The sequence below is a fragment of the Saccopteryx bilineata genome, chromosome 5 (genome assembly GCF_036850765.1).
Source record: "Saccopteryx bilineata isolate mSacBil1 chromosome 5, mSacBil1_pri_phased_curated, whole genome shotgun sequence".
NCBI lineage: Eukaryota > Metazoa > Chordata > Mammalia > Chiroptera > Emballonuridae > Saccopteryx > Saccopteryx bilineata.
Window position 1 is genome coordinate 33,455,097 of NC_089494.1, and position 15,629 is coordinate 33,470,725.

The following is a 15,629-nucleotide window of genomic DNA, read 5'->3' on the forward strand; positions in this document are numbered from 1 at the left end:
CATTAATGATGGGAATATAAAATGATTCTGCACTTTGAAAAACAATTGGCGGTTTCTTAATATGTTAAACATCAATTTACCATACAACTCAGCAATTGTACTCTTAGGCATCTACCCAAGAGAAATCAAACTATATGTTCATACCAAAAGTTGAAGTCCAATGTTTATAGACTATTATTCATAATAGTTTAAAATTCAAAATAATAGAATACCCATTAACTGGTGGAGGAAGAGATAAACAAACTGTGGTTTTGGAATACTATTCAGCAACAAAAAGGAATGAAGTATTATACTGCACATTCCGTAATACGGGAAGAGCTCAAAAGCATGCTAAGTGTAAGAAGCCACACAGAAGAGATCACGTGTTTGTATGATTTCCACTTTACATAAAAGGACCTAAAGGACAAATTTATTGAGTGATGAAGTTCATTAGAGGTTCTCTGGGACTGGGGTGGAAATGAGATGTGACTTCAAATGGGCAGGAGATGGTGATGGAAATCTTTTTACGTGATAAAATGTTCCAAAATTGGATTGCAGTAATAGTTGTGTAATTCAGTATATTTACTAAAAATCATTGAAATGGGTAAACTTCATGAATTGTATCTTTTTAAAAGGTCAAGAAAAATTTAGTAAAATACTGTATTTTACAGGAGAGAAAAGTTAGTTTCCAACCTTTCCACTAAGAGTCCAGTCATCTGAAAATTCTCCCTCATAAATAGTATCATCTTCGGAAAGTAAAACTCCATTTCCCTATGTGAAAAAAACAAAACAAAACACAGCTCACAATACATAAAATGCAGAGTAACTTAAAGAGTACATTCAGCCATATTCTGCAAAGCCTTCCTTAATTTTAAAAGATAAGAAAAATAGTACTAAGCAGTAGAACTTTAATAAATAGATCTTAAAACTTAAGGACATAGGAGTTTTTAAAATGAATAGTAACTGTATGCAAATATTCCACTCACCATCATTTTATTAAGGTGAAAGTTGCCTTCATAGTATAATCCAAACTGCGTAACTACCACGCCATTCCCTTGACACACATCATCTTGCCACATTCCCATATACTTCTCCCCTCTGAATAGAAAGAGAAATGAAGTGAAATGAAAAATCAGTGATGTTAATGATGATGTGGAGACAAAACAATTATCATATGGAAGATACTAAGCATCACCTAGGTTGGTATGTGTTCAGTATTTCTAGCACAAGTAGTTAGCTGCATCTCCTCAAACGTGAGACACTGTGATAGCAAAAGGCATCTTACTCAGAGCGATGTTCTCTCAGGAATTAAATGTTATAGTCTACCTAACATAGATCTGCATCTACATCATGTGTTTCTGTGATAACTTTAAAATATATCATTATAAAAGAATGCCAACAATTTAACTCTAAATAATTTCATTCGAGATGTGATGGGTAGACTCAAACCTATGCACTATTCTTTTATTACCTAAAAGTTTACTTACAAAAATAAAAGAAAGAAAGAAATGGGGATTATCATAAAAGAAGGTTCATGCTTGACCTACTTGAACTTAGAGAAATCTTACTAATTGCCACTAAAAAGAAAAAATAAGTACAAACACCTTGTTAAATAAGCATGTAGTTTAGTAATAATAGCAAGTTTTTAAAAATTCCACATTATGACAACATGAAGGGGAAAGAGTATATAATTAAGCCCAAAAGCAAGTCAGGCTGAGTCAATATAGAGGCAAAAGAACTATGCCCCTCCCCGAGGTTTAAGTGAACTTAACTAAGTTTGATTCTTGGGTTGCTGACATGGTGACAAGTATCTGCCCTGACAGGACAACCTTAGCAGAAGGTGTTTAGATACTATTCTGTGACCCCCAAATGGAATTTCCATAGTTTCTCTCTGACCTTTCACTCCTATTACCTTCTGATTGTACTGGAAGATTTTTCTTTGAAGAGTAGTTAAAAAGATTTGGTAGCCTCTTTGAGCCACTAAAAGCTTTTAATGTGTGAAGCTTTAAGAAAAATGGTACCAATGTTAATTTTGAATGGCCCTAACCTTATAAAAAAGTAACCTGTTGTTTGATTCACAAAAAATGAATACAATGATGCCTGATAACTATTTTCTTATTAAAATTTTTCTCAACACTGTCATATTAAGACACTTGGCCTTCATGAAATCATCACTGTTTTTTGTTTTTGTTTTTTTGTATTTTTCTGAAGCTGGAAACGGGGAGAGACAGTCAGACAGACTCCCGCATGTGCCCGACCAGGATCCACCCGGCACGCCCATGCCCACCAGGGCCAACGCTCTGCCCCTCTGGGGCGTCGCTCTGTTGCGACCAGAGCCACTCTAGCACCTGGGGCAGAGGCCAAGGAGCCATCCCAAGTGCCCGGGCCATCTTTGCTCCAATGGAGCCTCGGCTGCAGGAGGGGAAGAGAGAGACAGAGAGGAAGGAGAGGGGGAGGGGTGGAGAAGCAGATGGGCGCTTCTCCTGTGTGCCCTGGCCGGGAATGGAACCCGGGACCTCAGCACACAGGGCCGACGCTCTACCACTGAGCCAACCGGCCAGGGCCTCATCACTGTTTTTGAAGAAGTAGAGGAACCTTATCTCCCCCCCCCAACCCCCCTTAAACTCTGGGATTAGAAGCAGAATACTGTACCTTGTGATATCATCAAAGACACCATATCCTGCTTTCTTATCCATTACCCACTGGCCAATGAACATGCTGGGAGAAGAGGAAGTCAATTTTCCACTTCGTAGGAGACCATGACCATGACGCATGTTATCTTGAAAACAGCCTTCAAACACTTCACCAGAGGCATAACTGTGGTTAAAAAATGGATAAACATCACAAGCACATTGAATTCTCATGCTAAGTTTAGCACAGTTAGAAAATTCATAATTAAATTCATGTCTCACTCATCATTGTAATTATTCATTTATATGATTATTTTTCACAAATCAAAAGTCTCATTTTTGAATGACTGAGGTGAAGAAATGAAAGAAGCCATAGGTGGTATTCTGTGTTCACATGGGGAAAGTGTGCATTTGTTCTTATAGGTAAAGGAAATGAGTGATCTCTGAAAGAATGATACGTTTGTCCCTATTAGAGTCATAAAATAAATATAAATTTATAGGCAAGACATTTAGGAGATTCTATAAGAAAGTTAGGATTTATAACGTTTGTACAGATTTGCTTAGAATTAAATAACCTAATACTTTCATCCTATGATAGATGAGAGGTTGAACTTTATTTATTTATTTATTAAAAAAATTTTTTTTTTCTTCTTCTCATTTTTCTGAAGCTGGAAACAGGGAGAGACAGTCAGACAGACTCCCGCATGTGCCCGACGGGGATCCACCCGGCACGCCCACCAGGGGCGATGCTCTGCCCACCAGGGGGCGATGCTCTGCCCATCCTGGGCGTCGCCATGCCGCGACCAGAGCCACTCTAGCGCCTGGGGCAGAGGCCACAGAGCCATCCCCAGCGCCCGGGCCATCCTTGCTCCAATAGAGCCCTGGCTGCGGGAGGGGAAGAGAGAGATAGAGAGGAAAGCACGGCGGAGGGGTGGAGAAGCAAATGGGCGCTTCTCCTGTGTGCCCTGGCCGGGAATTGAACCCGGGTCCTCCGCACGCTAGGCCGACGCTCTACCGCTGAGCCAACCGGCCAGGGCCGAGAGGTTGAACTTTAAAAGGAGATTTACAGTTTGTCACAATTTACTCCTTGAAAATTATGGCTACATAAACATTTAAATTGACACGACTCTTTACAAAGCACCACCAGTCCAACAACTTTCCCAGTGTTATTACCTATAGACCCCCTGACCACACATTCTTCCTTCTTTCCAGTGGCCCGCATAATGGTCTTCTTTGTTCAGGGCTCGGTTTGGGATTCTGTATTCTCCATACCTGCCAAGCAGAATAAAAAACAGCAGAAGATGCCTTTGCGCATATTCAGCTTTTGTACGTATACACTTGTAAACATTATGACAAGGGAAAAACAAACAGATTTACCATAGGAGGAAAGGGAAACATGGAGCCTTGGTTTCAGCTGTTTCTACATATTATCTAAGCCACTTGCAGCCTTACAGGAGTAGGACAACACCCCACTATGCAGAGATTAAATGTTTTATCCCAAGTCCAATGAAAACCAGAGCACCTGTGTGCTAGGCCTGTCTCTGCCACGGATTAGCACACCATCTTGGGCAGGTAAGTCCTGGTACCCAGCTCCCTCATCTGTATAATAAGAGGGTAACTCAGTTTATCTAAAGTCTCTTCTTATTCTAAAGTTCTAGTAAAAGGAAAAGATATCACAAAAACTGACATTATCACACACATATCACCTACCCAAGCTATCTAATAATCTTTATATAGTAAAATAAATTACTTTTCTATCATAATGCAAAATACTTCATTGCTATAAATTTATCATGTAAATATATTTAAGGGATAGAAAACATGACATGCTTATACAAAAATAATGCCATTGAGTACCATTATGAAAACATAGCACATCCGATTTCTCCTTTAGCATATCACAGAAATTATGATTTAAATTCACTGAAAGGAAAATTTCTGTATGTCCTTTGTATAACAGGGGCACTACCATCTCAACAATGTCATCAACATTGCCCAAGATTCTCAGTCTTTACAACTGAGATGTGGGTAGAAAACATTTCCATTTTAACATATGCGAGGCTGTGTAATTTGAGGCCACATGGCTGTCAAAGTAATTGATGTGTTCTAGGTAAATCAAGCTACAACCTAGATTCCCAGCTCTCTTCATGTTCACACATCTGCATTATAGGCCCTAATACATGGTATGCACATATTTCTGAAAAACAGAAAAATCTACTTCTTTTGAAAATAACTCTGAACACACAATTATATGACTTGTGACTGAAGTTGAATTTACCCTAATGTTTCACACAATTTTCTTACCCATCTTCCAAGCCATTCCTGAACATGCCAGAATACCTCTTCCCATCTGGCCACTTCAAAACCCCTCTGAAATGCATAAGGAAAGAATAATACATGTCAATTTATGTCTCAGAGAATCATTACTTTCTCAGTAATTAGACTATCATCCTCACCCCAGGAATAAATCTTAAACATTTTCACCTGCCATGAGGCTTCCCTGAAAACCAGCGTCCATCATAGGTTGCATCCTTTAGGCGGGAGTCCTTGTAGAAAGTGTATTTAGCACTGCGTGATATGGGTGGTTCCTGCCTCTGAATACTGCTGCCACTTCCATAAGGTGGAAGATCAGATGTTCCCCTCAAAGCCTGATCCACGGCTTGGCTTATAGCCCGTAGCCACTTAGTCTAGGACCAAAAAGTGTCAATAAGTCTAAGGCAATAAGTCATCAAGTATTGCTTTAAATCCTGCTAGCTTTCCTTGGTGTAAATAATTTTTATGTCTTCTAATGCTTTCCTTATTAAGTTATGTTGATTGGTTCTTAGAATTCACTGCTACATGTTTAAAAGTAAGTCACGTTAAAAAAAACAAAAATCTATAGTCTTTCTATAGTCTTGGTTTAATGAAGATTTCATCAGGCGTAATCATGGATCATTAGAAAGCAAGAACAATTTTTATCTCTTTACTACCCTAAGAGACAGGAATATCTAAGTCAAAGGTTGAAAGAAAATATCATAATGGACTAACCTTTTCCTGGGGTGTTGATGAAATGAGAGTGAACTGCTCCTCAGGTGTAGTTATCTTTAAGCCATTCCTAAAACATTCATAAGGATAAATACCAGTAGGTAAGGACAACCTGTCATTACATCAATCCTCAACCATGAAAAGCAACTTGCTTATTTCGAGAGAAGCAGAAGTCAATTACATATAAATGCAGTCATGCCCTGGGTTTGGGTCCCAGAGTGGGAGAAAGGACACAGAGTTACTTTACTCTGTGTTGAATAAGGGGATGTGAGCAACAGAGAAACCCTTCCACCACTTATGATCTCTCATGATGCGCACGACAGGCCACGTGACTGTCTACATGCTGGAAGGGTAAGGCTCATTAGGCAGAGCAGGGAGGCCCCCTGAGCTTTTTTTCATGTCTAAGGAAACCACCCGGTAACACAGGGAGAGATTTAAAGTGGAGGTGGGGGAGGGAGGCACACTTACACAGCACCAGCTTCTTCAGAAAGGGGCTCTGCCCACAGCGTGGCCAAAGGGAACACATGGTGTGTGGAGAACTGTAAGAGACACAGAGACAGAGCTGAGAAAGCCCGTGTAGGTCCTGGGGTCTCTGTCGCATAACTTGCTTCAAATGGCTAATTCCACATGGGTGCCGCCATCACAGCCAAACAGTCCCCATGATATAGCTAACCGCAGTGGGTCCGGTGACTCTGCTGCAAGGATCCTGTCACACGGCTTATACATATTTTCAAGATATAAACTGAAAAAATTCCCTGAAATCCGGCCCATACCAGAAATGCAAGCTGAACGTTCTTTTTCATTCAATAGTTTCTTCAAAATCACAATAGCTATTTTTTTTTAATTAAGTGAGAGGTGACAGGGATCCACCCAGCAAACCCCCTACTGGGCAATGTTCTGCCCATCTGGAGCCACCTCTCCATTGCTCGGCAACTGAGCTATTTTAGCACCTGAGCTGAGGTCATGGAGCCATCCTCAGCATCTGGGGCCAATATGCTCTTAACCAATCAAGCCACAGCTGCAGGAGAAAGAGAGACAGAATGAGAGAGAGAAGGAAAGGGGGAAGGGTGGTGAAGCAGATAGTTGCTTCTCCTGTGTGCCCTAACCGGGAATTGAACCCAGGACTTCCACATGCAGGGCCAACGCTCTACCACTGAGCCAACCAACCAGGGCCTAAAATCACAACAGATTTTAGCACAAACTGATGGTATAATTAATTAAGTAAGTATAGTACTCCACTTTCCAGTGCCCTTTTTTTTTTTGACATATTATTATTAATTTTCTTTTACTTTTTTTTTTTTTTCATTTTTAGAGAGGAGAGAGAGAGGGAGAGAGAGAGAGAGAGAGACAGAGAGAGAGAAGGGGGGGGAGCTGGGAGCATCAACTCCCATATGTGCCTTGACCAGGCAAGCCCAGGGTTTCGAACCGGTGACCTCAGCATTTCCAGGTCGATGCGTTATCCACTGCGCCACCACAGGTCAGGCCCAGTGCCTTTTTTAAGGTTAGGAATCTGGCCTACCTGGGCGTGGACTAGGGCATCATTAAAGAGAATGAACCAGTTCACGGAAAACCTCCCAGCATGCTGCAGAGATAAGGCTCGGTTACTGCTCTCACACAGCAGTCGACGCTCTGGTCTCCTTAAGGAGTCCTGGAATTTAAAACAAATATAAAATCAAATAATCAATTATTTTAATATGCAAAGAGAAAATGAAAAAAATATAAATCACATTTAGGAAAATCTGTTGGTCCTAGATTACCTTGGTGTTAAACCTAATTTACATGTAATCCAAACATTTAATAAAATTAGAACCCAAAGGAGATTAAAGAAGATAGAAACGAACAAAGGTGAAATACATACATGTTCAGAAAGGGTTCCAGGAATGAGGAAATGTGCTGATGTTGAGAACATCCGTTGCTATGGTCCTTAGACCACCCTTAGAAAGGGGCTTATTAAAGTATTAGTACCATAAACAAGAGAGGAATGAAGAAAGTGATGACAGTTGCTAAGGACATGACACTTGGCATGGTTACCGTCATTTTCCCAGGGAAGGTCTTCCAGAAGCCCAATGTGTATTCTGCTTCCTTCCTTTTCCTGCCGAGATGGAGAGCAAGAGACTCATAACAAGAACTGGAATCCTGCAGTTTCTGGTACTCTGGAGATGTCTGGAGGCCAATATGTTAGAGAGGGGAAAATAATATAAAACAGTTGTCCAGAATCTGTAGCCTCAGTGTGGTTTAGATACATGATATTGAATTTAGGGAGGAAATCCAGCCTAAAAATAGACATGGTAAACTAAATGGAACTGAGCTAAAAGCAGGTCAGTTCTAAAAAATTCTGTAACAGACAGGTTCTAGGCAATAGAGAAATATCTCAAGGAGAAAAGAAACAAACACTGGCAATTACCAGCGAGGACAGCAGCAGAGAACTCAAGATAGACGAGGAATTCTCAAATCTTGGTTTTGGTTTCAAAATGCCTCTAGTTTGCTTATGTGGGTTATATCTATTGACATTTACCATATTAGAAGATATAGCTGGAAATAAAAATATCTTTATAATTTACTTCAAATACAATAACATTTTAAATAAAAAATAAGTACATTTTCCAAAACAAAAAACTGGCGAGAAAAGTTGCATTGTTCTATGTTTTTTCAAATCTCTTTATTATCTGGCTTAAAAGATAATGGCTGGAGTTCCATTTCTGCTACTGCATTTCATCTTTTACAGTTGAAATATATAAAGAAAATCCTGCTTTATAAAAATATACAGTTGGGGCCCTGGACAAGTAGCTCAGTTGGTTAGAGCACTGTCCTGATAACACCAAGGTTGTGGGTTTAATCCCGGGTCTGGGCACAGAAGAATCAACCAATGAATGCATAAATAACTGGAAAAACAAATTGAGGTTTCTTTCTTTTTCTCTCTTTCCCTTTCTCTCTCTCTAAAAAAATCAATCCATTAAAAAATTATATATATATATTAATATATATATATATATATTTGGGAAAGGGAGAAGTATTTTAATAGCCATTTCAAATAATTGTGACTAGTTTCCTTTGAAACTGTACCAAAACTTAAGTGATGGTTTCTTAAAGAATAGCTGAAATGTGGAACCTGAAACTACATTAACTGAACCTTTTGTACTCTGTCACATTAAAACCCACTGGTCCATCTTATACTTTGAATAGAACTTTTACCCACACATGATTTTATACCATGAAGATTGGACATCTGGATATGGGTTCACTGAGTAATGCAGATCTTATAAATATTGACACATTTTACTGTACAACATCGAATATTACATGTTAGGTAATATTATTGCCAGTCTTGTCAGAAAAAGTCTTTTAAGTATTAAAGAATTGCCAAGCTCACTGAGGTACATGTTTTCCATGTATTAATTTTTGTTTAAAAGTTCAGATTTTATCAACAAATACTGTCAATTTTCTCCTCAAAGTGACAGACTCATTTACTCAATTTTGAGAAACTAGTTGCCAAAATCCAAATCTGAATAACCAGTTTATCTGTTAATTGTTCTTTCAAGTTAAAAAAAATAGCTCTCAACTCACAGAATCACAACCTTACACTTTTCCTGGGGAAACCTCCATACTTCAGTATGCAGCAGAGCTGCCTCAGGTGTTTCCCATTTCATCATGCAGAATAGGAAAAAGACGTATAGTCTATGTGTGGTAATGGATGTTAACCAGACTTGTTGTGGAGGTAATTGGCAATATATAACTATCTCAAATCATCAGGTTATAATCTGAAATTAATACGTCACATGTCAATTACATATCAATAAAAACATGTTCAATGGCTGAGGTTAAATAAAATTAATTTTTTACTGCTTTGTCAATAATATCCTTAAGTGAATATACAAGGTGATCACTTTTTAAGTTATATAAATGTCTAATCACCATGTTGAACACCTGACACTAAAATTATATTGTAAGTCAACTGTGAGTAAAAAAAAAATAAATTTAATTTAAAAGTAAAAATAGAATTCTTATGTGAAACTGGCATATTTTTGTTTGTTTCTTTAACTGCAAGTGTATGGCACTGTAGAACACAATGACTCTGACAGCAGTTTGTGCCTCTACTTGATTCATGCTAAGGAGCCAACAGTTTTACTCATCTTTACTCTGCACTGTCAGTGCAGATGACACAGTGAAGAAGCAAATGCCTTAGCCCTGTCCTAGAAACAGTCTGATCTTGCAACCCCCTGGAGGTGTTTGGGAGCGACAGGAGTTCGCAACCAAGCTGTGACCAGTCGTGGGACAGGGCATAATCACTGGGCCTTGTGGCGAATGAGCAGAAAGTAAAATGAACAGATGATCCCTTACATTTATGAGTGATTACTTTACACTCCACAATTCTTGAAGTCCTTCATATTCATTTTTTCTATTCACTTAAGAAACATTCAATGGTTTCTACTACATACAGACTGTAAGTCAGGTATAATGTTTGGGTGCTGAGATCTTAAAAGTAGGCAAAGAAGATAGAAAAACATAAGCATACCAGGACAATGCAGTGGTTTCATTAACAGATTATCTATCAGAAAGACAATACAGTAAACTTAAAAGAAAAGACTCTGCACCCCGAGTGCACGGATATGAATTACAGCTCTACCAGTTCTCAGCTGTGCCTCAATCCTCTCATCTGCAAAAGGGGGATAATAATATCTACTTCACAGGGATGACATATGGATTAAATTAATATAAAAATAACATACTTAGTATCTGACACATGAAATGCAATCAATAAATATTAGGTATTATTATTTTTACCTAGAGAAGTTTTTTACATATATGATGTATAAATTGTACCTCAGACTTCCTAATTAACAGTTTGAAGTGACAACATAGCTAGCTACGTGTTTTGAAAAACTTCAACAGATGATTTTGATCCTCAACCCTGGTTAAGAACAAACCTAACTGGACAAGAGAATAATGGAGAGATAAAGTAGCAGCAAAACACAGAGGAGGGAGGAACTAAGTCTTAAAGCGACGGGAAGAGGAGGGAATGTGGTGCAATGAGAGGGGCTTCCTTTTCATGAGAAATTTTTTAAACAAAAATTTTCTCATTTTCATGAAAAAATGACTTTTGACCCAGGCCTTGAAGGTTTTCCATCTCGAAGATGAACGCAGGGGTGTTTCAGGAAGGAAATATAAAATGTATGAGAGCCACACCTTGGAATCTGAACTAACATGCAGGACACAAGGTAGAAAAATTAAAAAAGATATCTAGTTGAGAAGTCTGGAGTTTTTACAGAGTTTGCACCCATGAGACTGAAAATAATATAATATTTGATTCTTTGAAAAATTCCAAGTTGATCTAGGAGGGAAGATATTGAGAATATATGGAGGTAAAATCTGTCTTGTTGGGTTGTGTAGCTCAAATATTCATTGCTAAAACTAAGCCAGTTTGGGTTCAACTAAAGAGCAGACCTACACAGCCACAACAGGATCCAATGCAGAAAGCCCACATCAGCTCCTGGGTCACTTTAGAGACGGAAATGTGTCCAGATAAGGAGATAAGAGCCCAATATTGAAAAGATTCTGAACTATAAGAAACCCTGTAGTCATTATGGCTTCTCTAGAGCCCTTCAGACAGGAAATATTAAAATGAAATTACACATTTCAGTACAAGTTCAAAGGTGAATGTCTTAGGACCAGCTTTATCATACGCCCATATTCTAGAGCAGTGCTAACGTTCTAAGATTCCACCTGATTTTATACTGAAAGTAGACCTGTTAACATATGAGGAAATCCTATGACACTGATTTCTCATAGCCTATAGCAAGGTGACCCAAACACCTGGTGTGAATCTATCACGAGTTCAAGTCAGGTGCTAACTCCACTGCCTCATAGGTGTGTGTTGTTTATAAAGAAAGCCCAGGTTTTAAAGAGCTCTGTACAAGTTGTACTCAGTATACACACAATAAACTTTGACAACTATTGAATGAGTAGCACTCATACTTGGCTCTCAACTTTAGACACAGTTTTCCTAAAATGAGTAGAATTCATCTTGATAACATCCTGAGAGGAAAGTGAATCCACAGCAAAGAAAACTACATTTACCTGCAGTTGTATGTTTTTCTTTCATTTCCCTGAAGAACAATAAAATTAATTAAACATATATAAATATTAAGTTAGTGGAGTTCCAGACTGTAGGTGACATAATCCAAACAAACAAATAATAATCCTTGGCTACCCAAGTGTCCAAACAGGGTATATATATGGGAGCTTACCACTTCAAAACAAGTAGCAAGCTTTAGCAAAACTTCTGCATAATTATGAAGTCGTCTGGTTGGCAAGAAAAACAAAGTATTCAGTATTTCTATCAACTGGGTGTTTTCATCAGTCACTTCTGATAAATCTTGTAACAGCTCCTGGCTTTTATTTAGGAAATCACTGGAAATAGAAGAAAAAAAAGAGATTCAGATAATTTTGTATTGACAATACACATGATATTGAATAAAAATATTTCATTAGGTCCTAATTTATTATAATGCACATTTTTAGGTGCTATAAAATAGATGATATATACAATAACATAATAAGCCAGACAAAATTAAAAGAATTTTTGTGATTATAAGATGGGACTTTTAAGATATGAAAAGTAGCAAATGGGCCTCACCCATGGTGGTGCAGTGGACAGTGTTGACCTGGAACGCTGAGGTTGCCAGTTCAAAACCCTGGGCTTGCCCGGTCAAAGCACAGATGAGAAGCAACTACTACAAGTTGATGCTTTCCACTCCTCTCCTCCCCTCCTCTCTCTCTTTCTCTCTCTCTCTAAAATCACTAAATAAAATCTTAAAAGAAAAAGTAGCAAATGGTAGGAATAGTAACTCTATGATAGAGATGGTTAATAGACATGTGTCTGATGTTCTGAATAAATCATATACTCCATAGTTTCAGGGAATAATTGGAGACCAGTTAACATGACCTATTAATTTCCAAGCCAAAAGTCACAGCAATAAATGGCAAGACTAATTGCTCTAATCAGCTGTACTAGAGGAAACACAAAGCTCTTTACTCCAACAAAATTTGCATGAAATATTAAAATACTTCTAATTTCTTCTTTTTTCCCCCTTCAATTGTTGATTACCTAATAAGTTTATTACAGGAGAATAATAAAAAGCTATAGGTACTACTACTATAATTAACAGGAAATAATAAAAGTCAAATATATGCAAAGATTTCAATGCTGAGGTCTCCAAAGCATTTCAAACTAAAACCAACATTTAGTTTTTATCTTAAATTTTATATATAAGTTCATTATTAAAATTTTACTGTGAATTTTAATGCTGATCAGTGCCCACTGAGACTATGCTTACTAGACCAAAATACCTTTGTCAAAAGCAGAATTAATGTGACAGAATAATACACTGGGGAACAATTTTTTTTTCATTTTCTGTTGCATGAGGTTTTAGAACTATATATTTCTGCATTGCTGATTCCAAATCTGAAATCTGTTTTTTGGTGCATGCTCTAGTTTTTATGCAATTTTAATTTCTCTTTGTTACAGTTAATGGCATGCATTGGTTTTTAAATTGGAGTTAAAGGGCAACGACTCTTGGATTGAACATAACCACAAGGCAATTAATCTTTTATAAACATCACTTTTACATAATTGTAGTTGTTTTTAAATGTAAAAAATTATTATCTGATAAAAACACCCTCTTATTTTAAGATTAGATCATGGTTTCTTTGAGTAGGCATACATGTAAGAATAGTCCAGACACCTTCTGCTATATATGTAGCTGTTACACACTTCAACATCAAAAGGCACAATATTTCATCATTTGTGACATGTGCATATATTGCCTATTTTCAAGTTCCCCTTGGTGATCAAGACAAGAATTGGGCTCCTCATATTGTGGGTCATAATTGTGAGGAAATGCTTCATGACTGGACAAAAGGAAAAAGCAAAGGAATGCCTTTTGCTATTCCCATGGTTGGGCGTGAACCTAAGGACCACAGCAGTGACTGTTGTTTCTGTCTGATCCATACAAAGGTATCGGCAAGAAAAAACGGCATATGACCACATATCCTAATATTCCTTCAGCAAAACGACCTACCCCACACTCTGAGACACTCCCGGTTCCAGTTTTCAATGGTTTTATTTCTTCTAAGGACGAAGAAAATGAACATGGTGATCAAGTGTATTTTGATAAGATGCATGAGAAAATGGTTGTAGAATCTGAAGGGTCTTCTTCTGATGCCAAGCAGTCATTAACCCCTCAGCAGTTTAGCCAACCCGAATTGAATGACTTAGTAAGAGATTTGGGCCTATCAAAAAAGCAGCTGAATTATTAGCCGTCAGGCTTCAAGAAAAGAATGTACTTCACCGGTCAGCTAAAGTATCTCATTTCAGGAAGTGTGAACAAATTTTTGTGGACTTTTTTCCCGAAGACAAATACTTTGTTTACTGTCATGGTATCAGTAGTCTTTTCAGCCAGTTAAGGTGTTACCACTTACAGTCCAACAGAATGGCAGCTATTTCTTGACAGCTCTAAACAGAGTCTGAAATGTGTTCTCCTACACAACGGTAATGTTTATGCAGCAGTTCCAACTGGTTATTCAACTCATCTGCCAGAAGATTATAATGACATAAAAATTGTCCTCGACTTTCTGAAGTATGAGGAGCATAACTAGATCATCTGTGTGGATCTTAAAATGGTAAGTTTCCTGCTAGGACAACAGAGAGGTTTCACGAAGTATCCTTGCTTTCTGTGTTTGTGGGACAGCCGAACTCGGGAGAAACACTGGACACAGAAGGAGTGGCCAAAACATGAAGCTCTGGAAGTAGGGATGCAACATATTGTGAATGAACCTGTAGTTAATCGAGACAGGATCATTTTCCCCCCACTTCACATCAAACTTGGCTTAATGAAGCAGTTTGTTCAGGCTTTGAATAGAGAAAGTGAATGCTTTCAACATATTATTTCTGCTTTTCCTGCCTTGTCTTTCAAGAAGATAAAAGCAGGTGTATTCGATGGACCTCAAATTTGAACCCTCATACATGACGAAGAATTTGCCAGAAAGATGAATGAGGAAGAGAAAGCAGCGTGGCAGTCTTTTATAGTAGTTACAAAGAACTTCCTTGGCAACAAAAAAGCAGAAAACTATGAACTTCTGGCTCAAAGGATGCTATTGGCTTTCTGCAACATCGGATGTAACATGAGTGTTAAGATTCACTTCCTGAACAGTCACCTTGATAAGTTTCCTGAAAATCTTGAAGCTGTTAGTGATGAGCAGACTACTGCTGGAGCATCAAACGAGACTGTCCTCAACAAGTACACAAACACAAGAGCTACAAAATGCAAATTTTTGTCTGAATAGAATTTCAATAAGTTTTGCGCAAATTTTATGATTAAAATACATGTTTTAATAGTTCTATTTTGAAACTGTAGACAAATTCTGATGCAATCATATTTTTTAGTGTACTAGTATATTTACTGCATTATATAAATTATTCTATTTTCACAAAGATGATGCCCAAGACATTCTACTTGATTATGTTAAACTAAATGTTGAAAATTTTACAATAAGATGAAAACCTAAAATCTTGAATTGCAAAAAACTGTAGCTTACAGAGAAAAACTGATGTCAGATTTGAGATCAGAACACTCAAATTATGTAAAAACAAGTGTTCTGGTGGATGCAACAAAAATTTTGTCCCCCAGTGAGTTATTTGCCACTTAATGAACAATACAATGATGTGCCAGGCCCTGAGTATTTTATAGGCAGTCTACAAGTCTTAGCTACAAGGCCTCAAATAAGACAGAGTCACATAAGATAAGGCAAGACTGAGTCATTTTATAATCCCTTAGAGAACTATGAAATAACGAGATGTTTAACTCCACTTAGAAATTATGAAATATTAGTGTGGAAAGATGGAAAAATACAGAATAACTTTCAGGAATCCAAAAGTTCAATGGAACAAACTGGATTATTTTATAATGCAATCAAGAGCTCTAAGAGAGGCCCTGGCCG

The 15,629-nt window shown here is 37.8% G+C and overlaps 1 protein-coding gene and 1 non-coding gene across 6 annotated transcripts in view; both read right to left on the reverse strand.

The window, feature by feature from the left end:
• Positions 1–15,629, reverse strand: part of ALS2 (alsin Rho guanine nucleotide exchange factor ALS2) — an 84,585-nt gene that overhangs the window by 22,624 nt on the left and 46,332 nt on the right. For all 5 annotated transcript variants that reach the window (XM_066278922.1, XM_066278919.1, XM_066278921.1 and 2 more), the window contains 11 exons: positions 11,879–12,041; positions 7,665–7,796; positions 7,153–7,281; positions 6,102–6,172; positions 5,637–5,703; positions 5,094–5,296; positions 4,914–4,979; positions 3,783–3,881; positions 2,632–2,796; positions 966–1,077; positions 673–750 (listed from right to left, as the gene is read on the reverse strand). In XM_066278922.1, coding sequence (XP_066135019.1) covers positions 673–750; positions 966–1,077; positions 2,632–2,796; positions 3,783–3,881; positions 4,914–4,979; positions 5,094–5,296; positions 5,637–5,703; positions 6,102–6,172; positions 7,153–7,281; positions 7,665–7,796; positions 11,879–12,041 — 1,285 coding nt within the window. The remainder of the gene's footprint in view (positions 1–672; positions 751–965; positions 1,078–2,631; positions 2,797–3,782; positions 3,882–4,913; positions 4,980–5,093; positions 5,297–5,636; positions 5,704–6,101; positions 6,173–7,152; positions 7,282–7,664; positions 7,797–11,878; positions 12,042–15,629) is intronic.
• TRNAT-UGU (transfer RNA threonine (anticodon UGU)) lies at positions 2,468–2,543 on the reverse strand. The gene has a single exon. It is a non-coding gene; the product is annotated as a tRNA-Thr (tRNA).